Source organism: Besnoitia besnoiti, chromosome XIII, assembly GCF_002563875.1.
Source record: "Besnoitia besnoiti strain Bb-Ger1 chromosome XIII, whole genome shotgun sequence".
NCBI lineage: Eukaryota > Apicomplexa > Conoidasida > Eucoccidiorida > Sarcocystidae > Besnoitia > Besnoitia besnoiti.
This window is the reverse complement of record NC_042368.1, coordinates 502266-524510: the sequence shown is the minus strand read 5'-3', so window position 1 is coordinate 524510 and position 22245 is coordinate 502266. Positions and strand designations below refer to the sequence as shown.

Sequence of the window (22245 nt, the reverse complement as noted above, 5' to 3'; positions counted from 1 at the left end):
AGAAACCCACCGCACGACAAAATACCGAAGAGAGCACGCGGGCAGGAATCAGGCCGTGGCGGCAGCGAAAATGAGGAGAGCACACAGAACGCGCGAGACGCAGGAATTCTCCGCGACGCCTTGAGAGGTCTGGAGACCCGAGCGCTTCTCTCCCCTCTTTCGGTGGAAAGCGACACGAACAAAACAAAGGAGCCGCCGGGGCGCTCCGCCTGGGTGAGGTTCCGCGCCAGTTCCAGAGGCCTGCAGAACTTTCTCTCAGCGACCGAGGTGGACGTCAGCGCATTCAGCGACTCATGCGTTGAGAAACCTCACGTATTTCCGCTTTTTATTCGCCTAGCCCCTCCGAGAAGGGGGAATGCCTGCTGCAGCGCGCGGAGTCGCACTCGAAAGCAAAGCTCTACCTCCAGGCAGTTCGAGTTCTTGATCGCGCACGCGGGATGCAGAAACAAAAAGGAAGAGCGGGGAGCAACCCGGCGAAAACCCGAGACGACGAAAAACAGACTGCTCAAAGACCTGGAAAAGCAGAGGCCCCGCGCGCTCGTCGTCGCGTTCTGTTCCCCATCAGCGAACTTGTTCGCCTCGTTTCTTCGCAAAGAGGTGACAAAAACCAGAAGGAAAAAGAAAGACTCGCGGAGCTTTGCGAAAGCTCAAACCTGCGTCGACAAGAAGACAAGAACTAGAGAAAACCACCAAGCAGTGTAGGCCGTTGAGCACACGCGTCTTCTTCGGGAGCTCTAGAGTTCGCAGCCGTTCCCTGGAGACATGCGAGCGGAGACGGGAGAAAAGGCAGCAAAAGAAGGCGATGGGTGCGGCCAGAGTGACAAAACGGCGACCGCTGTGCACTGAAAAAGGGGCGAGAGTGAGCGATCGCAGCGTTTCTCTCGACAGACTTGCTGAACCTTGTGGTGAAGTCGGCGCATTCACCGAAGGAGAAAACGCCGCCTTTCGAAGTGTCGTCCAGAGACCAAACGACGCCACGTTCGCTCAAGAAAGAGGAAAAGAACTTCTTTTGAAGTCTTCCCTTCGATGCAAGACAGGGAGCCCGAAAAGTGCAGTTCGACTTTGTTTTTCTGTCGACGCCTGTGAGAAAAGAAACGACGAGCGGGGCAGTTTTTGACCGGAGTCTGCCATCCTAGCTGGGCGAAGCGAGCTGCGCGCTTCACGCGAAAGGAGGGGAGCGCTGGCGACAGAGGGCGGCGGCGCGTTTTCGCGGAGACCTCCTGCTCTCCGTACCTTTCCGTTAATTCGTTAATTCCACAAAAGTGCCTCCTGGCGACGACAACGAACACCGGCTCTGCTGGCGCTTTCTGTTAGCTCTGAGGTGTACGTACACCGCGGACGACAGCGCAAGGGGGGATGGCGAATCGCGCGACCACTCACGAGGGCCGCGACGCGGCCGTTTGGACTGGCAAAAGCGCCTCGCGTTCTTGGAAAGATTGCGGAAGGGTCCGCCGAGCCGCAGAAATGTGAAGTTGCGGTACCGAGGCGCGAGCGGCTGCGTGAAAACCGCAGCCGTGGCCAGACATGCGTCCACGGCGTCCCTTTTCTACGCGAACGCGTGCTCACACACTGATCGGAGCTAGCGACGACAAAATCGACGAAAAAAAAAGTGGCAGCGGCCGACCGACTAACTATTTCCCACAGTCTCTCTTGGCTCCAGCTGCTGCTGCCATAGCAATGACATGCATTCTGCAACACGAACGGGCGGCCGCCGATGTCGTCGCGTGTGCTTATGGATTCACAAGCACTCGCCTCATATCTGGGCGGTGGCGATGCCACAGCAGGCAGGGGAAAAGAGCGCCTCTCCAGCTTCCTCGCCTCTTTCTTGGGAGGAGGAAGAGGCCCTGACAGAAAGAATGAGCACGCTGTGCCTGGCTCGGTAGTATCCCTTACCGGGAAGACAGTACCAACACACATCCAAGGCATCTTGGAGCGAGAGGAAGTACGGGATACCGCGCTCTGCGTACCTGATCGGAGCGAGTCTCTCCTGTAACAAAGAGGAGCTGCTCCCTCAGGCCAGCTGCTGACCTGGAACTCCGAAACAACGCCGCCTTCTACCGTCAACAGGAGCGGAAGAGGGGGGGGGGGGGGGCGGTTGACGGAGCTGCACAGGGAGGGGCGAGTCAATTGCGTCTGTCGGTGCTCATGCAGGTTAAGATGGGCTGCCGGCAGGACATCAGGAACTCGATCTCCTCTCCGCGAGCGCCGCTGGCTGTCGCGCATCGGCCTACAGAACCTCTTTCAAACGCCACTGCTACAAATTCATATGTATGCATATATACGTATATATCTTTATTGCTTTCTATATAAAACTTTATACTCTGTGCGCGCGATCAAACATGCATGAATAGGGAGAGACGTAGAGAGGGAAACTGGAGAGTTTGGTGTCATGGCAACAGCTGCGGGGCTGCAGGCCTCGCACGACTACTACGGAGAGATTCGTGTGATTTGCCGGGTGAAGTCGCTGCCGATGATGCAAATCCAGCGCTACGGGCGCCTTTGTGCGTCTCTTTGTGGGAGATCGAGACGAAACATACTAGCAACGCGGGGGCTCCGTGAATGGATCCAGTACGTTCAGGTGTGTGTCTATAGTTTTTTTAACATTTAGAGCAACGCGGCACATGCCCCGCGACAGGGAACTCGATGAACCCTCTGACCGAGCTCCGCGCGTTCCTTTGCATGCGCATCCGGTATTGTACATGTGCGCGTGTGTGCATAGAAAAGTGCACGCGAAGACACCGCCCACGTCTGAGAGTACGTTCCCGCAGAGTGCGTTCCCGCAGTCCTGTGACATTATTCGCAGCATTGAAGACGCTGGATAAGAAGCCACTGGACAGATCTGCATTCTCCTCTGGGAGAGCGCCGGCCTGGAGGCGCATCCTCAAAGAAACGCATAGACGAAAGCCCCTCCACAGGAATAAAATACGACTAAGTAAAAAAACAAAGGTCGCGCGTGGAGACGGCCACTCTACGCGACTGAAAACGTATTGATCACACAAGGGGCGATCGCCACTTCGCCGCTTTCGTCTCTGTAGGGCAGCTGCCGCATCTCCACAGTGACCGCGAGACTGCGACTGCGCTGGGGATCTGGATTCATGCTGATGTAGCCCTCGAGCTTGGAGAGCGGCGCGCGGCTCGCCGCGACTCGCGCGGAAGTCTCGGCCTCGCTGCTTGTCTCCTCTCCCCTCTGCGCAATCTCCGTGGCAACCCACTGTGGCAGGACTTCCATACCTTGCCCGTCGTGGCCCTGTAGCGCAAGAAGGAGAAATATCCGGCGATCCAGAGGGAGAACGAGCTAGAATCCTGAGGCCGATGACGCCGGCTGTGAGATACAGACCAACGTCTTTAACACTGCACCACACTGGCACCCCACAGCGAGACGGGCGCCCACGCGATGGAAGAAAAACGAGACAAGGCGCTGCACCAGAAGGACGCAAAAGACCTGCAGACGCGCCGCCGGCGCCAGCTGCGCGACGCCGCGCCTCCGCCTCAAGCGCAGGCGAGCGTCCGCGCGTGGTAAGGCCGCCGCAACGACAGAAGACAAATCGATGCGAAATCAAAGGGAGGAAAGGAGACACCACCCACAGAGCGTGTGCGTGGATCGCCTCTAGTTAGACCTCCTCGCCCCTGAAGCGTCCAATTCTCCTCCGCGTCTCCCAGCCGCAGCCTTACTCTCAAGTGAAGCATCGTTTGCTTCCAGTGCGTGTCCTGTCGCAGCGGAGAAGTCGAGAGGCAGAGGCCGCCCGCGGTCGCCTCCGCAACGGGTTTCGCGTCTCCGCTCGCGTACCACGACGCTGCAACTGGCGAGCCTGCGGCGAAGAAGACAACCGGCGCGGCCTCGCCGGGCAGCTCGCCCTCACGCAGTCTCTCGAAGAAACAGTCAAAGTAGATCACCATCGTCGTGCAGACCGAAGAGGTCGTCGCGGGTAACGCCGCGAGATGTACCGGGCGCTGCGTCAAATCGATCTAATCGACAAGAAAAAGAAACAAACACGCGCATCGCACCCCGCACGTCAAGCTGCGCGAGCGCTGCCTCGCCTTTCCTGCGTGAACACTCTCTCGCTGCCCTCTCTCTCCTCCCGCCTCCTGTCTGCGGCCTTGTCCGCGGCCAGCCTCAGCTCAGTCGCCTTCTGTACACCCTCCGCTCGCTCTCCCTCCTTCTTTCTGGCGTTTCGCCTCAGGTCTCGGCCTGAGTCGCGCCTTCGCCTCGCCCGTTCCCCCCTTTCCCCTCCCCGCGAGTGCCGCGCCGATTCTTTCGCGTCCTCACCGAGAAGGGCGCGCGCAGCGTCTGAACGTCCGCCGCGCTGACTGCGTAGAGGTTGAGGAGGCAGAAGGGCGTCGGGCTCGAGAGGAGGCGATGAGGCTTTATAAGCGCCACGTCCGCGCTGCGCAGCGCTGCGGCGTCGGGCAGGCAGAGCAGCGAGAAGTCCAGCCCGTAGACCGGCTCCGCGAACCTCTTGCCCAGCTGCGCCTCGATCTCAGGCAGACAGTCCGCAGCGAACGCCTGCAAACGCACGCCACACAGCGACACATCTTCTCAACGGCCCTTCGCCTCCGCGCGGAGAGAGGCGCGGCCGCGCCGACGCACCGAGGGAAAAACAGCTCCGCACCGCGTGCGAAGGAGCCTTTTCCTCCCCTCGTCCCTTCTTCGCCCCCCCCCTCTTGCAGACGATCTGCCCCAGACGACAGAGAGCTCAGCCGGAGGCGCTGCGAGAGATCCGGAGGCGCTGCGAGAGATCCGGAGGCGCTGCGAGAGATCCGGAGGCGCTGCGAGAGATCCGGAGGCGCTGCGAGAGATCCGGAGGCGCTGCGAGAGATCCGAAGGCGCTGCGAGAGATCCGGAGGCGCTGCGAGAGATCCGGAGGCGCTGCGAGAGATCCGAAGGCGCTGCGAGAGATCCGGAGTCGGGCCGCTGCAGCGCCTTCGGAAGTGAACCCGGGGCCGCTGCGGACCCCCCACGACTCACCCCCATGACGGCGCGGCTGGGGACGAGTAGGCCGTCGGGCTTGAGATACCTGCGACACACGCGCACGCGCCAGCAGAGAAGGGGCGGTTTGTGAAGGTCAATAGATGAAAAGGCGCGTGACAGATGCTCCCGAGAATCCACAGCTCCGCCCTTCAATGCAGCCCACCTCGCGGAACGCGCACGTATACAAACATACGCATATACACGTACTCACACATCTATACAGGTATATCCACATACATAAATATATACATAGAAGTACATAGAAGTAGACATTTAAACAGATACATCTATATATGCATACTTATGCACAGATAAAATATATGGAGCGTTTGCGAGGAAGCGGGGACGACCTGAGGCGAACTCCGCAGACGCCTTGGCGAATGCTGGAGCCTGCTAGTAAGAGGCAGATCGACTCGGCCTCAGTCCCCAGCGCTATCAGCCGGCATCTCGCCTCGCCGCGATCGCCGGCAAAGCTCTGGCGTGTCGCAGCGTCGCTGAGTTTTCCCCACTTTTTTGTCGCTCACTCGTCTCGAGCGTGTAAGACGGTGTACAGCATCGACTCGAACAGCAAGCAGTAGCCCATCCACTCAGAGACGATGATATCGACTCTGACTTTCTCCCATGACGACGGCGAGAATGTCTCTCGCGGGATCTGTGTGTGTGTGGAGAAGCCGAAGACAGTCAAAAATCTATTGTATTATTTTTTATAAAAAATTTTTTCACAACAAAATTTATTTATATTAATAAAAGAATGTAAAATTAATTCCACATCTTCATTTCCAAGAAAGTAAAGGTCCAAAAATACGTTCACAAAGTAAACCATTAGACTGAGGATAGCCACTTTTAAACTTTTTTATAAACGGTTCAATAACTTCTATAATAAAATTATTTTTTATATATTTTAAAGATCATTTAATAGGCAAATTTGGAGAAGCCAAAGATAGTCTGGATAGATTTGCGAGAAGGAAAACGACGGAGTTTGAGGTCGCTGGGGGCAGCAAGCACGTGTGGAGACATGGAAGAAAAGCAGATAAATACTGGCGTGCGTCAAATGAGCGAGAGAAGCAGCGCGGCTATCTAGCTCTGCACAAGGAGGCGCCCACACAAACGCGTGTAGGTCGCTCATTCTGGCGAGTTCCCTTCGACGTGCGCACTGTTATACATGAATGTCCTTACATATATATATATATATAGGTATACATATATATTTTGAAGGGACTGAGTCCGTTGAGCAGCTTCAATGACGCTGAGGGCCCGCCAAAAAACTGGAAAAAAAATTCTTACCGCTTTCACGGTGTGACGCGCTTCGTCCGCCCACACGAGCACGAAGTCCTCCATCTGCGAAACGAAACGCAGTGTCTTCCCGAATGAAGAAAAAGAGAGGCATGCCTCGAGTACGCAGCTCACCCATCGCCATCACATTGCCCACAATGCTGCGTATATACCTATACATATATATATATATATATATATATATATATATATATATATATATATATATGACCCTAAAGCCTGAAGTGTCCAAGGATATGCATGTGCGACGCACGCCCTCGCGTTTCGGCAGCTCGCACTGAGCAGCGATTTCAGAATTTGGAGAAAGGCTCATGCACGAACGAGTACAGAGGCCGAAACGTTGAGGAGGCAGCGAGCAAAGAGTTCAGTCTGCGGCCGAGAAGTCACCTCTAAGACGGTGCCTCTCGCCAGGCGCGGCGTAGGTCAGAACGGGATTTCTTGTCTTCGTGAATAGCCGCACGCGGTCACGCGCGCCGAAAGTACGAGCTTCATCAGAAAGACGCGCGTGCAACAGCGCACCGCAAAAGTACAGAATCTGTCTGTTCAAAGCAAACTGACCTACGCTTAGATAGAGAGTCAGAGATGGATGAGGAAAGGAGTAAAGAGATGAACATCTGCAGAGATATATGAATATAGATATGTGTTTGAGTGTAGAGCGTGGGATGGAGACTACGCATGCATGCAGAGAGTCAGATATGGAGATAAGCAGTACTAAAGAGATATATGAGTTTACAAATATGTATTTGTAACGCCTGCGATGGAGACTGTGCATAGATCTTTGAAAGTAAGAGAGAGAAGACCTGCCTTTCCGGTCACGATCTGAACGACGTGCGTGAAGTGATTCATCTTCACAATCTTCTCTGCGACGCGCGCCACGCCTGTCGCTCCGTCGACGCCAATCACCTGAAGACGCAGCGAGCAGGACATCTCTCGTTTCTCCAAACAAAACAAAATGCCACCTCAAAAAGTATCCAAGTGGTAAGGCAACGGAGTTTGTCTCCTAGAGCTTCTCAAGTTCTTGTGCTTCGCTGCGTACGTAGGATCAGACCATAAGAGTTCAATAGGGGCACTAAGAAACATGATAGTCTCCGCATCTGCGGCGAACAGGCAGAAAGACCAAACGTGCGCCTAGAGAGCATGACAGGCCGCGCGAGAGACTGGGAGAGGCAAGACTGCAAGAAAACACGAAACAGATGGACTTACTTTTCGCGCGCCCGCCTGTGCGCAAAAGAGACTCAAGATGCTCGTTCCGCAGCCCGCATCCAACACGACTTTGCCCTCGAATAGGTCTGATAAAAAAGAAAACGAAACGGTCCACAAAATATTTACAGAGCCATTCACCACTTTGTACCACCCACAGTTCGTGTAAAAAAAGTGAAAATATTATTCCACGAAAATCTGAAACGAGGCACCGAGGCAACGCGCGACAGCAGCATACACCGGCGCGCGCAGCAGAGAGACACCTCCGCGAAGGAACTCCACGCAGACGTGGAGTTCCTTCGCCGACATGTGTCTACGCAAGACATGAAGCGCGAAGGCCTCAAGCGCAGCCATATCGAGAAAACCACGCGCAGCAGTTAGCTGCACAAACAATTCGTTTCGAAAGCAACAGAGGCGGCGCGCGACGCGCACGCGTGTTCGACAAAACACAACTGGACGCAGAAAACATCTGAAGCAAATATCCACTCCACAGGTCTGCACACGAATATACAATACATATATATGCATATACAATTATATATGGTTATACACATCTTTATATTCATATACGTCTGCTTATTCACCGTTGAACAAGCTCGCCTGTGTTTGCATTTTGGGGGTAGCAGGAGGTGAAGCGGCCCCCGAGGCTGCTGACGTCGCCCCGAAGCCGGCAGAAGAAGGACGAGAGGTCCCCAAAAAAGAAAAGCAGAAAAAGCGCCCGCCCGCCGACCGCGACTCACCTCGATTTTGCAGGATGAAATCGCGGTAAGCCTCCGTTCGCGCGGTGTCGCATATCATCTCGCGGTGGATCGGCAGCTCGGCGTAGCCTGCAAAGTAATTCCTATCCTCCTGCGTGACCGAGGCGCCCCGAATCTCGTCGTCGCTCCCCCCCTCCTGCCCCGCGCGACCGCATTTCACCCCCCAGCCGCGCGTCTCCGCTTCCTCTTCTTCCTCACCTTCCTCTTCTTCCTCACCTTCCTCTTCTTCATCTTCTTCTGAGTCAGAGCAGACTTCTTCCCAGAGAAGCCTGTCCTCCGCCCATGCGGGCTGCAGGAACTTCTCATCGCGCCAGCAGGCCGCGTCGCGATTCAGCGCCGCAAACGCGCGCGTCACAGCCTCGAACTCAGTCGGCTGCGTCTCCACGCTGCCAGCGCGCCAGGCCTGCAGCCGCTCCTGCGGCGCCGCGGGCGCGAGATTGCGCAGAAAGTTGATCAGCGCGATTCGGTAGTAAGACGTCAGCGGCGGGAGCTCCGCGAAGGCCGCGGCTGCAGGCGCATCCTCGCGGCTCCCCGAGGAAGAGGCGGAGGAGGGCGAGGACGAGGCAGAGGCCGCGCCTGCGTCTGCGCCCGCCAAGAGACGCCGCGGATGCCAGCGGCCGTGCGGCTCGAAGAAATTCAACCCGTGGAGTTCTTCCAGGTGGCTGTGCATACACCGCAGGTCCGCGGACGCGAAGGAGCAAAAGAGGCAGAGACAGGGAGCGAGGAGCGACGCCTCGCCGTCGTCTTGGGCGCCGTCGACGTCGCGGCGCTTCGCGACGTGTCGTGTTCTTCGCTCCGCCCTGGCGCCGGCCTCTCGCGCCGTCTCCGCGTCGTCTTCCGAGTCGGATTTTTCTGTCTTTTCCTTGTTCGCCCTGCACAAGTCGTCGCCCGCGTCGATCAGTCCCAAGCTCTCAAAGTACCTTCTCCGCTCCAGGAACGCCTCCCGCGAAGCGAAGAGCCGCCCCGCCTCCGGCTGGCCTCCACTCGCGCAGTCCGCCTGCGGGGGGCAGGCGCCGTTGTTGGCTGAGGCACACGAAGTCATCGCGAGTCTCTGCGCTAGAAAAGCGACGCGGGAGTCCGCAGATGTGCAGCAGGAAGAAGAGAATGACGCGCGAGTGAAGCTCTCCGCGACTGGGCTCGCGTCTCCTTCGCCGTTGGAGGCCAAAGAGGCGCCGCGCGCTAAAGAGAGGCAAGAAAGAAGGGAAGAAAGAAAGCCAGGGGAATGACAGGGGAGGAACTGGGAGACGAGCCCGCGTCGGAACACGGCAGCACGAGCCAGAAGAGAAAGACGATCGAAGAGGAGATAAGGAAAAGCCTAGTAAAGGGAAATTGAGGACTCTCGCAAAGACAAAGAAGGACAAACACCTGCGCAACGAAGGGCAGTTCGGCGCGAACGCAGAAAACAGACGCCTACAGCCGACAACAACGCGAGCGGGAAACACACTCTCCACGAAAAAGAAGACGCCTGCAAAAACGACAACGAAAGAGGCACACACCGGAGCCAAGGAAAGGACAGAGGACTCGGCAAGCAAGAAGAACAGAGCAGTACACGTAACACGGCGTGTCAATAGCGGCAGCTATCGATTGGCGCGCGGGAGACAGATCGCTCACAAGGTCGGCAGTCGCTCTCCGCGGATAAAGAAACACGAAAGAAACAAAGCCAGAGAAGGCAGCGCGGCGTCAGTAGGCCGTAGACCGGAAGAGAACGAAGAATAATGGCTTCACCGTGCTGATTCATGAGAGATACACGCACAGCGTGCTCGCGCAGGCGAAGTCCGGCTTCGCAGGGAGGAAGGCAGAAAAGCCTGAAAAAAGTTGCGACAAAAGTGGAAAAACAGACGTTAAGAGGGCAAGTAGGCCTTCTGTATAAACGGGTTAAGAGAAGCCTCCTTTTCTGGTTCTTTTTCTTTGGGAACCGCTGAGCATGCGGTCTTTTGCGAAAGGAACACATCTGCAATCGATGCATGCGTTGTGACCAGCTGTACAAACACTGCGGAGAAAGTCAATAAATCTGCGGAAAAACAAAGATAGGTGGCGCTGTTTGGCCGTTCAAAAGCCTTCATGTGCCAGTCCTTATTTCCAAAACAAAGGAGAGCCTGGGATTCATTTTGTTGCCTTTCTCGTTCTCCAACTGTTCAACAACTATTGGCCCCGCACGCGCGAGCACAGTTGCACACCCCGCATTTTTTGCGTACGCTTGCATTTCGAAAAAGGTTTTTTTCTTTTTCTTCCCAAATTTTACCTTTGTACTGATGCGTCGCGCGGTCGAGACGCGCATAGCGTGACAGACCGGCGTGGCTGCGCCCTTTTTCGCGGGTTCTAGTGCGGCTTTTGATCGCCTGTTTCTCTCTTGGCGCCGATTCGTGGCTCGGGTGCTCAAGGAGCTGCATCTTTTTCGGATTTTTTTCTCTTACATCTCTTTCCATCGCATCCTCAGCTTCTCTCTTCCCACGCCGGCGTCAATTTTTCTTCTGATCATCTCTTTTTTGTCTCTTTGTTCCATCGCCGTTCGCCTTCATCGTACCGCGTCGTCCCGCCTACCTGGCGCTGCGTTTCTTCCTTCTCCTTTCTTCCCGCGTCGGCCGCCTGCCTCTCCGTCCCTTCGCGTTTACCTCTTTGTTCTCTTTGCTTTCGTTCTCTTTTCTCTTCACCCCCCATGGGGACCGGAGAGGCGGGCGCCGCGGAGGGCGGCGAGCGGGAGCCGGCGTATTCGTGCCCGAATGAGCGCACGTGCGTCGTCTGCCAGGCGAAGGAGGGTATCTACCGCTGTGCGAGGTGTCTCTGCCGCACATGTTCACTCGCCTGCTACAAAGCTCACGAGCGGCGCCCGCGTCAGCGTCGAGAGATCTTGCACTCGCAAGCGCCGCCTCCCCCGCCTTCCTCAGAGGCCGCGCGGGCGCCCTACGGCGAGACCGAGGAGGCGCAGGCTCCCAAGCCGGGCCATGCCTCCGCGACCGCCTCCCTTCCCGCCTCCTCTGCGGCTTCCTCGGCCTCCATTGAGCTGTCTTCTGCAGCTTCTTCTGCGCACCCTGCTCTGCCTGCGTCGGCTTCGGGGGCGGACTCTGGCGGCTGCCCGCTGGTGCGATGTCGCGTGAAGCCCGTCGCCCTTCGGGACTTCGACGAGGCGTCTCTGCTGCGCGACTTCCGCCTTGTCGAAGAGGCTGCTCGCGTTGTAGAGGCCGCGGTGCGTCACTGGCGCTGCGAGGCCGAAGACTGCGCGCAACGCAATCGAAAGCGGTAAGCGACATGAGCGCTAAATAAGGTGGCGGGGAAACCCCAGACACGTACATCTCAGCTCTTAGACGGAAACTGCAACGAGCCGTCTGCCTGTTTTCCTGTGCGTCGCTGGGAGCAAAGGCAGTCGCGGACGACTGGCGCCTTAGGGTTGAGGGTTGAGGGCCCTGAAGCGCGCTCGCCATGCAGAGCGACAGGAAATCTCTCAGGTCTTTCAAGGAAACGAAGGCTCCTGCTTGCATCTCTATCGCGTTTTTGGTTTTTGTTTTGTTTGCCGGTTGCTTGGGTGGCCTCTCAGAGGCCTGGGCTTGCGCGAACTTTTCTGTGTTTCAGCAATTTCGGAGGAGAAAAGTTAGAGGCTTGTTTGCAGCGAGGGAATGCACGGCGGAATCGCGCGCTGGCTCTTCTCTGGCGTCTGTCCGCAGGCGCAGCGTCCATCCTCAGCATCTGCGGGCCCTCTGCGTTTCGCGTGGGATTCGCTTTCTCTTCTGTCCGCCGAATTTCTCTCGGCGGAAAAGCAACACGACGCGAGTCGTCCACTGCCGCCCTCCAGGCTCTCGCGCCGAGAAGGTGACCTCCAGGGACGTAGATGTGAGAGACGCAGAAGCGACAGACGCTGACGTGAGGGATGAGGAAGCGGATGGAGCGGGCGACTCGAGAGCCGCAGGCGAGCAGGAGGCCGCCTCTGAATTTTCTCCGGAGCCCGAAGAGGATTTGAAACACCGCGACGGCAACGCCGCGCCAGCAGGCCTTAAGCCAGTTAAGGAGGAGCCGGGCGACGGCGGGGAGAGCGGCGGCTTGGCGGCGAACCTGCCAGAAGGCTCGGAGGCAGGCGAGGTCTCGGAAGATGCCGCCGAGGAAGGCGCGCGGAGACTCAACTCCAACGCGCCTTCGTTTGCGAACGCCCCTTCCTCCCCTGCCTCGTCACTCGCTTCGCCCTGCGCGGCATCGCCAGCCGCTACGGCGACTCGCAAGAAGAAGGAGAAGAAGGAGGCGGCGTTCATCGAGTGGCGGGCGGTATTTCACTTTCGGCAGATCGGCGCGCAGCGCGTGCTCTCCGCCGTCCACGAGGACATGACGCTGCAGGCGGTGCTTTCGCTTATCTTTGAGGGCGAGAAGGAGGGGCTCGCGCAGGCGCAGAGACGCGCGGAATCCTCATCGGGTCCGGCTGAGGCTGGCGAAGCAGCGAACGGCGCTTTCGAGAAGAAGCGTGCGAGAGACGCGCAGAGCGAGGTTCCACGAGCTGCGGAAGACGTCGACGAAGGCTGCGAAGCGAAGAAGCGGCGGACGGCGGGGGACTGCGCGTCAGACGGCAACCGGGCGAGCGCCGCGGGCCCCGGGGCACCAGACTGGCGTTCTTCTTCCTCAGGTCCTCAGACGCCTTCACCTCTTTCTCTGTACATGGCGCGGCGCGACGAACTCGTGCTGCTGCTTCCCTGCGTCGGTTCCTCGTGCTCGCTGCCCGCCACGTCCTCCGAGCCGGTCGTCTCCGCCAGCACGCCGTCCCCTGCGTCCGCGTCGTCGCCGCCTGAGTCGCCCTCGCCTGCGACCGCCAGGTTTCCGTCGTCGGTCATTCCCGTGCGGAAATGCGAGTCCTCTTGCACGCTGCGCGAGGCGCTGCGGGCGACGGTCGTTGTGGAGGTACGCCAGGCAGGGCGTCGAACGCAGAGCGAAGTGACTCCATGAACCCTCTGCTTTCAAGGCGGGCGCGGCCGCGGGTGGGCGGCGGGGTGGAGGTGCGCTCGAGAGCGAAAACGATGCAGTGAAAGCAGCGCGGCGAAAGGCGCCTGCGCCGAGGCCAGGCACGCGGCGATCGAGGCCAGGGATGAAGAGGAAGAAGCAGCGTCGGCGGCTCGCGATGGCGGCCGAGGCTGGCGGGACCTCTCAGAGGCTGCGAGCGGGAGCTCTGGGGTGGTGTTTCGCCGATTATTTTCTTGTGTGTCGTCATCTTCTGCGTGTTTTCAGTTCCCCGAGTTCTTCGTCGCGCTGCCCGAGGAGCTGCCTGGCTTTCGATTGTAAGCGACGGCGGGGCGTATCCCCCATGTTCACGGCCGCACGCACGCGCAGCTGTTAGTATCCCTTCACCTACCGGCACTCAGAGCTACGGTTTAGGGAGGACGGTTAGGGTGAACCCTAAACCCGAGTCTGGTTCAGACTGCCGGCGCCACGTTGCGTAGAGCCCCCGATTCGGCAGGAAAATGCTCAGGCGGAGCTTCGCTCGCGCGTCTTCATCTGTCTCTCGCGTTCGCTAGCAGTGTGCGTGTGTGCTCGCCCTCGCTACGTTCCTGCTGTTTCTGTGCGTCGCCTACTTTTCATGGCGCCATTCGGCTCGTCGTCGCAGCACGTCTCTGGGGCGGGAGACGGCAGGGTGGGGGGGGCTCCTCTGCTGCCAGGCTTAAGCGCCGCGTCGCAGCGAAACGATTCCCGCTCCGCTCGTTTTCATGTATGTGTATATATGCTCTATTGGATGTGACTGCAGGTGTGTGTAGATGCGTGGCGACTGTCTCCTGACCTTGACTAGCGGGTTTCCCATTGCGTCGCGTGCATCGTTTCTGCAAACTCCGCAGTGGTGCGCTGCACTCCTTCTTCCTAATGTCATTCTCTGTTTGCTTCGTGTGGTTTGCGGTCCTCTGCAGCGTCGAGAGAGACGAGGTTCCGCTGGAGCGTGCGTTCGCCAGTGCGGGCGAGCGTCCTCGCGTCTCGCCCTTCGAGGCGGCGGGAGTGGCCATCGAGGGCGCCGCGGGCGACGATGAGGATGAAAGCCTCGAGGAAGACGGCGACGAGGCGCCTTCCGCGGCTCCCGCCCCCTCTTTGGCGCACGCCCCCTGGAGGCCGCCTCCAGCCGGGGGGGCCTTCCCCGGCGACAGCTCCACCCCGGGGGGGCGAGGCGGCAGCGAACAGGCGAGACGGAGCCACAGCGGGCTTTGGGCTCGCGGCGGGTTTCCGCCCTCTCACAGGCCAGCGCCGCCGCGGTCGCCGACGCAGTTCAACGCAGCCCCTTCGCCTCTGCTCCCACACAGTCCCCCCGCGCCGACTTCCCCGCTGTCTGGCGGCAGGCGCTTTGGCGCGCCGCAGGCGCCCTTCGGGGCGGGACCTGCAGGGGCTCCGGGTGCGCACGCGCCGGGGAGCTCCGGGGCCGACGGCGCGTTGCCCGCGGGGCACTTATTCCGAGGCGGACGCGGCAGCGGCAGGGGGCCTTGGAGAGGCAGGCAGGACCGGCGAGGCAGTCGAGGCTTCAGAAGATGATTGCGAGCGTGAACTGGGGTTTCGTGCCTCTTTCTACCTGGTGTCAGTTCGACACGAGGCGGGACGTGCGGGACACCAAAGGACTCCGCGAGCGTATTCCTCGCGATGTGCAGTTGTCTGTCGTGAGAGGCGAGGCGCGATTTCGGGGGAATCGGCAGAGGGGCGGGAGGGCGGACGCGTTGAGCGACTCACTTGGTTGAACAGAAGCGCAGGTCGACCTCTGTTGAGGGGCGGTATTCGTCACTCGCGCGTATACTTCTGTGTGGCGCTTTGCGCGGGAGGCACGGGTGCCCGTTTCTGTATCTCATACCCGGATTCAGTTTTATCATTCTAGGAACTACAGCGTTTCTGTCCAGTCGCTTTGAGTTATAAGGTCTGGATCGCGGATACCCCCACCGGTTTTTGATGGGATTTTTTCCAACACCGCATAAAAATTACGCTCAAAGTACGTGCAGTGGACAGCCCGACGCCCCGATCGTGTACGCTAAAACTCGTGGTATCTTGTACCCTCTGGCTCGTGCTTCAGCGAAGTGTCAGGAGAGTCTCGGAAGTCTGGGGTACGCATTTTTTTTACAAAGAAGAAAACTTTTCCCCAGGAGAAAGCTGGCGTTTAGGGTTTACGGCCTCGTTGTGTTCTGTAGATCGCATCGCTTGCGAAACAGGGAGGCCATCGCTAGATCGAGAGCTACTCTTGAGCAGGCCATGGACAGCGCGGTATATCTGTATTGAACGCGCACTGATGTTTCCAAATACATGTCAACCGCACAGCATAGACGCAAATCTGACATGAGAACGGAGTAGAAGCCGTCCTGCTACTGGACAGAGTGCGTTGCGGAAAACAAAAAATTCGGGAGATCCGGTAAAAAGTCGCCGGCTGCCTCCCTCCGTCCCCCTTCCTGTCGGTCGTTTTCCGTTGCTGCCCGCAGTCTCTAAAGAGGCGGACCCCGTTCCCTCTCGCCGTGCCCCCCTTTCGCCTTTCTCGGTGCGGGTTTCCTCTCTCGCGCACCCCGGCTCCTACGCAGCCGGCCGAGACTACAGAAAAAAAACCAGCACTTGCCCCTCACGCCAGAGGATAGTCTTGGCTGCACTCTCTTCGTTTTCAGACAGGTCACCGAAGCGTTCGGTTTCGGCCTTTAGAGCCTCAACTGCATAAATCTCCCGCCTCTGGAGAGACGTTCGCCTCGTGAGAGTTCAGCTGGTTCGTTGAGCGTTGGCATTCTTTTTCCGCTCGCGACACGGAGCGAAACATAGATCTATTTAGGCATGCCGAAAAAATTCGCCTCAGACCCTTACAACGCGTAGTGCCCGGTTGCCTGTGCGCGCAGCACCCCTTTTGTGTCGCTATTCCTTCCTCCGGACCTGAGTCAGGCACAGCCTCTCCCCCCCCACCTCCTTTGTCGCCAAGGAGAGTGCGCCACAGAAGGGAGTCCTCTCGCCATTTGCATCCTCTCCCCAAGATCAGACTGAGGCTTTTCGCCGCCTTCTTTTTGCTTCTGCATCCCGCCTCCTCAGTCAGCGCAGTCTCCTCTGTCTGTAACCCCACACCTGGAGGCAAGGCGAGGCAGGCGAGACGTAGTCTGGCGCGGCGGCTTTGTGCAAGGGTTCTGCCTGTCGGGAGGGGAAGGTCTTCTTCTGCGTGTTCCCCGTGAACGACGACGTGTTGAAAAACAATGCAGGCGGCGTCGCCGCCGCGAGAGGTGAGCTCTCCACGCTGGAGCTTGACTGCAGCGTCGTGTGGCGCCTCGGGGAAGCGCCGTGAAGGTGGGGACCCAAGAGCGACACTGTGAACGGCGCGGGTGAGGAGAGTGGAGACGCCGCAGGCGTGCGCGTCTTGGGGGAAACGCTCTCGCCTGCACTGCGCCCGCCATCGGCTAAGGGGTGTCGTCGAATTTGGTCGCGGGGCTGCGCCTGCGAGTGCTTCCTCGAGGCCTTCCTGCCTCCGCGACTCTCGCCGGCCGACGGATCTCCTGAAGTAAATTTTGTCTTTTCCAGCGCTCGCTTCGGAACCGGCGCAAGCTCCTTCGTCCCCCTGTTCGCCGTGCGCCGATCTTGCGGTCGCTGGGGCAGTTGGCCCTGCGTCGTGGGCCCGCGGGGCGGGGCCGCGGGCCCGTCGAGCCCAGACGTCCACGGCGCGACCGTCGGATGGCGGGCAGAGGCCGGTGCGTTTGGAGGCCTTCTTCGCGGGTCGACCAGGCGCGTGTGGCTCTGTTTCCACGCGGCAGACGCATTCGTTTGTGTCGCAGGCGCGGCTGGATTCGGGCCTCGCGGCCCGCGCGGGGTCCCGCCGCCGCCGCGTGTCTGGGGCAAAGCGTACGGTCGTGTCCCTCCGGCACTGCCCTCGCCAGGAAGAGTCTCTCTCGCGCCCACTGTGGCCGCTGAAACGTCCAACTTCTCTCTGGACTTGCCAGGGGGTGCGTGTGCGCCCGCATTCTCCTCCTCAGGCCGCAGTTGGAAGGCTTGAGAGCCGGCGGTTATGACGCCTTTCTTCGCAGCGGGAGGCGTCGCGGGGTTCGCGGCATTTTTAGTAAGCACAGCGGGAGCCCGCATCCCTTGAAGGGCTTTCGCCGCACGCCCTGCCTGGGCCTTGTGGCTCGCGGCGGCCGCAGCGGCGGCGTAGGAGATGGGGTGGGACTTCTCGCCTGGAGTTCCAGCGCCCCGCGCTGCCGATGTAGCACCTTGCGCCTCTGACGGCGTGAAGTCCGCAGGAGCACCAGCGTGGATGACGCACGAAGCGCGCGCTTCGTGTTGGCGAACGCCTTTGTCTGGCTCGCGGGGCATCGCGTTGGGTGATTCGCGTGCGGCAGCGCCCTCAGCGTTGGAGGTCTCACGGCTCGCCAGCGACTGTGTCTGAACTCTGGGTGACGGGAGGGAGCTGAGTCGCGTGCCTGGAGGTTTGCCCTTTGCCCTTCGGTGTCTTCCGTTGCGCGAAGGCAGGTTGTGGACGCCGCCGCCGCCAGGGTCGCCCCCAGGCCCGAAGGGAGGCTTTTCGTCACCAGTCGTCGGTTTGGGATTCGCTCGCGGAGTCGCTTTGTCGTCTTGGCCCTCCTCGCCAAACGCCACAACGCCCCTCTCTTTCTGGGCGAAGCAACGCTCCGCGCCTGCGACGAGGGGCCTTGGCCTTGCCTCCGCTTCCTGCGGTCGGAGGACAGGTCCGAAGTCGGCATCGTCGTCGGTGTCGGCCCCGAATTCGTCGATTCCACAGCTTTCCTGCGAAGCCGCGCTGCTCGTTTTGCACCAGGGGCAGCAAGTGAATTCCCACGCACACGCGTAGGCGGTGGCATAGAGGGGCATCTTCGGCCATTCCGCCTCGTACCGCGCGTGCTGACGCAGCCACGAGGAGTCTCCGTTCTGTGTGGGGCCAGCGTTTGGGCCCGAGAGATCGTCGCTGCTGAACGGCGTCTGCCCAGAGCGGCTTGGGGGGGGTGGCGCGGTCATGGCTTCCGCGGTACCCCTCTCAGCGGAGGCCCCCCCGCAGACGAGCACGCAGTCGCCCTCTGCACGCCGATGCGAGAAAGAGGGCCAGTGAGTCTTCCCCGCGTGGCGGCTCGCGGCGGCGCCGCTGGGGATTCCGTCAATGCCTGCGAGGCTGTCGCTTCGTCCATAGCTCGCCGCCTTGTCAGCGGACGCATGAACGTCGGACGGCCCGCTGCAGCCCGAGGCTTGCACGGGGCGGTCGGTGGGGTGGCATCCGAAGCGAACGTGTGTCTTGGCCACGGGGAGGGCGCGGTAGTCCGAGAGCGGCACGTAGACGTTGTCGACGTGCATCGTGTGCGTTCGCGCTCTCCAGTGGGCATCCAGGTAGGCTTCGCGCATGGGTTGCAGTTCGCAGGGCGTCTGTGGCGGAGTCAGATCTGCTGGAAGCGAGGGAACGACGAAGGCAGACGGCCATTCACCATATTCACAAGCAAGAGAAGACGCATCCCAGTCGCTGCTGCCCTGTGGGGTATGCTGAGCAACCGCCTGTGACGGGAAAGCTGGGCCTTCAGAGTCTCTCACCTCGCGGCCCTCGGGGGTCGTTCGCCCGGTTCGGCCCCGAGGTCACCGCGTGGGCGGTGCTGGCCTTCCCGCGCCGGAAGAGCGCGATCGTCGGTTTTCGTCTGGAGGGCGTCATTCGCTGCGCTCCTCTGTTTGGTCAGCCGGAGCTGCTGTAGGAGCTGGCGTCGATAGAAACCAGAGGCGCTGTGGCTTTCCGCCGCACGGCTTGGACTTAGGCCACAGGGGTGAGAGCGCGTCGAGACGAAGGCGAAACCTGTATCGCATCTGGGCATCTCAGAGTTGATTTGGCCTCGCGGACGGCACTGCTGCAGGGCCGCGGGCATCAGTCCCGACGTATGCCCGCGTGCGGGAGATGCGACAGCATGCCCCGATCTTGCCTGTCCTGGTGAGTCGGCAGCAGCCCTCAGAGGTGAAATAGAATGGTGTGTGTGCCGGGCACCGAGCGGGCGATAGTTTGGCTGCGGCGCGGAGTCGGCGGGGTGCCCTAAGCGAGCAAAGAGGTCGACTCCAGGCCCACAAAAAGGGAGAAATTCGCCAACGGGCGGAATCCAGAGCCCCTCAGGAAGAAACGCTCCTCCAGGCAGGTCCGCGGTCCAGTCAGCGAAGGAGGCGAAGACAACTGGAGGGGCGTGACTGCAAGCAGCTGAGCTGCTAGCCCCTCCGAGGGGGACCGGGCTTGCCCACTGAGGATGCCCGCCACCGAAGTCCGGCGCAGCTGGATGTGGGACGAAGGGCCCTGTCTCTGCGCAGGACACAAACTGCACGAAGCTTCCGTCGGGCGCAAAAGGCGCCTGCAGCGTTTCCTGTCTCTTCCAAGACCGCCGCGCAGCCTCATGCCCGCTCGGTGACGGATGTGGCGCCGGCGAGGGTCCGCGGTAACTCTCCGAGTGAAGCGGCGGAGGCTCCCGGTAGACGGCACTATCAGAACTTTGCTCATCTGCATGCAGAGGCTGTGCCGTCTCCGGCGTCTCCCAGATGTTTCGGTGGCCTCGTAGATGCCACGCCGTAGGAAGCGGGTGAAACTCTGTGCGGCGTGCGTTTCGATCGCGAAGGCCCTCGTGTGCACGGCTCGGAGCAGCTCCCTGACCACCCTTTGTCTGCTGGTGCGCACGGGATTCGTTCTCTTCCGAATTCGAAAGCTCAGGTGAGGCCGCTTCCTCTGCGGGGCGCTGAGAGATGTGGCTCTCCGGGCCACGCTGCGACCGGGGGAAAGGCCCCGTGGCGGATTCAAGCATCCCCGCTCTCGTGGGGGGAATCCGCGGATGCACACCCTGGGCACAGCATTCGCCGGTCTCGTCTGCTTCCCTGCGCTGGCGCGGAGGGCCTACCGCGAAGCCAGAAGTGGCGCTGCCAGCTTGGTCCCTGGGAACTGAGAACGAGAACGCGAACTCGACGCCAGGTCGTGCAGCCTGTGAAGGCGCTCGCGCCGTGTGGACTGGCGATGCGCGCTCTGCCATTTGGGCAGTTGGCACGGCGCAAGACTCAGCTGCTTTCTGGTGGGGACTCGAGGGTGCTGGTGCGGGCACGGGTCCCGTACTGCGTCCTGACATGGGCGGGGGAGCATCGGGAGAGGTGCTTGCTGCTTCTTCATGAGGGAAACCCTCCGGGGGCGCCGCGTCGTCTATCGAGGAAAAAGGATCCCCGTTTGCGCCACTGGTTGCGTGTGTGGCAGGCGCCGCGCCCTCCGTCTTGGTGCCCCCAAGCAACGTGGGCGCCCTTGACTCTCGTGTATTCGGGAGGTAAACGTCAAGCTCGCTGGGAGGCAGGACGAAGCAGCCAGATGGCGTAGCCTCTTCGGGTGAAGGCAATCCGCCACGCGTAAGAAGCGTTTGATCGACAGCCGGCAGGTCCTCGCCTCGACTAGTGGACGGGGTAAGATGCACGGAGGAGGCAACCGCGCTGTCACCCTCCTCTTTTGCGCCCCCGCAACCCCTCATACCCTCGGGGCTGGCTGTCCGCGTCTTTCCATTTGAAGGAGGAAGTGCTGGAAGGGCGCCCGGAATCGTTCGTTGCGTTGTTGCGCCGTAATCGAGTTGCTCCGAAGTTCCTATGTCCCCACTTGGATGCGACCGATCAACCTTCGCGGGCGTCTGGTTCTTCCCCAGGGATGCAGCCTCAGTCTCTCGGATTCCCGTGGCGCCCCGGTCATGTGTGAGAGTGTCTGCATGTGGAGGGGGCTCGGATGTGATTTCGGCGAGTCCGGGGTCATCCTCTTGACAAGACGCGCCATCAGCAGGCAAGCCTAGCTCGCCCTTGCGACTGGGTACGCGTGGGAGTTGCGACACGGCCGCATCGCACGTCGCGCCTGACGCGGCAGTCGCCGAGGTGTGAGATGCGCTAGTTGGGTTGCCGCGTGCGTGCAATCGTTCGTGCGGCGGGGGAGGTTTCGCCGCGTTTTGATGTGGCGGTGGAGGTTTCGCCGCGTTTTGATGCGGCGCAAAAGAAGTAGGGGGCGGAAGGGGGCGTCCGCGGGACGTCATGCCCTCTCTGTGCGCATGTGTCACGAATGGCAAAAAATTGTTGCGGAAGGCGGCCGGCGGGGGGGAACTGGTGGTCTGCTGGGGCGGAAGGGCACAGGGTACGGCGCGGAGCAGGTTCCGTGAGGAAGCGCCGCATGCATCCCAGAGTGTGGATGAGTGTTTGGATAATAGGTGGCAAACTGCACGTTCTGTCTGCCTAGGGGGGGGCTACCGAGACCAGGTTTCGTGGAGTCTCCATAGAAGTGCCGAGTTCTCAGGGGAGGGGCTGGCCAGCTGGGAAATCCAGTGTCAGTGTGTTGTGGTGGAAGGAGAGGCTGCGGCGGAGGGCGTACTTCCTGCCTGCAAGCGTGTCGCGGATGACGCGTGGGAGGCGAGTGTCTGCCGGTCACCTTAGAATCCACACCGGATGCGTTTCTCTGTCCAGCCGGCTGCCCTGTGGGCGTGTCGACAGGCTGAGGTGAGGCATCGGCAGGGGAAGCAGACGACGGGGCAGGCGCAGCGACAAAGTCCGCTCCCGCTTGAGAGCGGAGAACGTTTTGACTTCCACTGCAGTGATTGCGAGGAAAGAATGACGGAGCGCTTGCACGCATCATCTCGGCGCGTTTAAATGCTCTCACGTAACACAAGAGCCGGCCTCGTCACAGATGGCTGCAGACGGTTGAGCAAGGCAAGGTTGACTGCGTTTTTCACAGTCGATGTCAACAAAACGCGCATGGATGGGCACGGGGTTTAGAGTTTTAGGGTACAGACGCATCAGCGTAGCATGAGGATTTGGCAGAAGCTTTGCAGTTGATGCAGCGAGGCCCCTGCATCTGAAAGGACACACCACCGAAGTTAGAGGGGGGACGAAAGCCGTTACGGAGTAAGACAGGCACTTGGCGAGAGGAGCATGTACAGGCTAGAGGCCGACAAACGAACAGCTTCCCAACTTGCCTCGTGCACGCAAAGAGTCATCTGCATCCAACCCCCGACGAGTAAATTGACAAGTTGCTTCGACCCGTGGGGTCTCGAAAGGCGGCAAGCTGTTTCACTCGAGAGAAAACGTCTGAATCTCTGTATAGTTCAGAAG

At 60.0% G+C, this 22245-nt stretch overlaps 4 protein-coding genes across 4 annotated transcripts; 1 reads left to right on the top strand and 3 right to left on the bottom strand.

The window, feature by feature from the left end:
* Positions 1-2968: 2968 nt before the first annotated feature.
* On the bottom strand, positions 2969-10610 carry BESB_030430 (uncharacterized protein; the record flags this gene model as incomplete). Its single annotated transcript, XM_029361711.1, has 11 exons — positions 2969-3247; positions 3673-3966; positions 4268-4504; positions 4967-5015; positions 5494-5621; positions 6254-6307; positions 7067-7165; positions 7466-7551; positions 8203-9399; positions 9635-9685; positions 10463-10610. The coding sequence occupies 11 exons, from the start codon at positions 10608-10610 to the stop codon at positions 2969-2971; spliced, it is 2622 nt and encodes an 873-aa protein (XP_029215178.1).
* Positions 10611-10876: 266 nt separating this feature from the next.
* On the top strand, positions 10877-14700 carry BESB_030420 (uncharacterized protein; the record flags this gene model as incomplete). The annotated part of the gene is made up of 4 exons (XM_029361710.1): positions 10877-11457; positions 11880-13095; positions 13420-13469; positions 14091-14700. The coding sequence occupies 4 exons, from the start codon at positions 10877-10879 to the stop codon at positions 14698-14700; spliced, it is 2457 nt and encodes an 818-aa protein (XP_029215177.1).
* A 1512-nt stretch (positions 14701-16212) lies between these two features.
* BESB_030410 (uncharacterized protein) lies at positions 16213-18513 on the bottom strand (the record flags this gene model as incomplete). The annotated part of the gene is made up of 1 exon (XM_029361709.1): positions 16213-18513. The coding sequence occupies one exon, from the start codon at positions 18511-18513 to the stop codon at positions 16213-16215; it is 2301 nt and encodes a 766-aa protein (XP_029215176.1).
* Positions 18514-18692: 179 nt separating this feature from the next.
* On the bottom strand, positions 18693-21176 carry BESB_030400 (uncharacterized protein; the record flags this gene model as incomplete). Its single annotated transcript, XM_029361708.1, has 1 exon — positions 18693-21176. One exon carries the CDS (start codon positions 21174-21176, stop codon positions 18693-18695), a length of 2484 nt encoding a protein of 827 aa, XP_029215175.1.
* Between the last annotated feature and the right edge of the window lie 1069 nt (positions 21177-22245).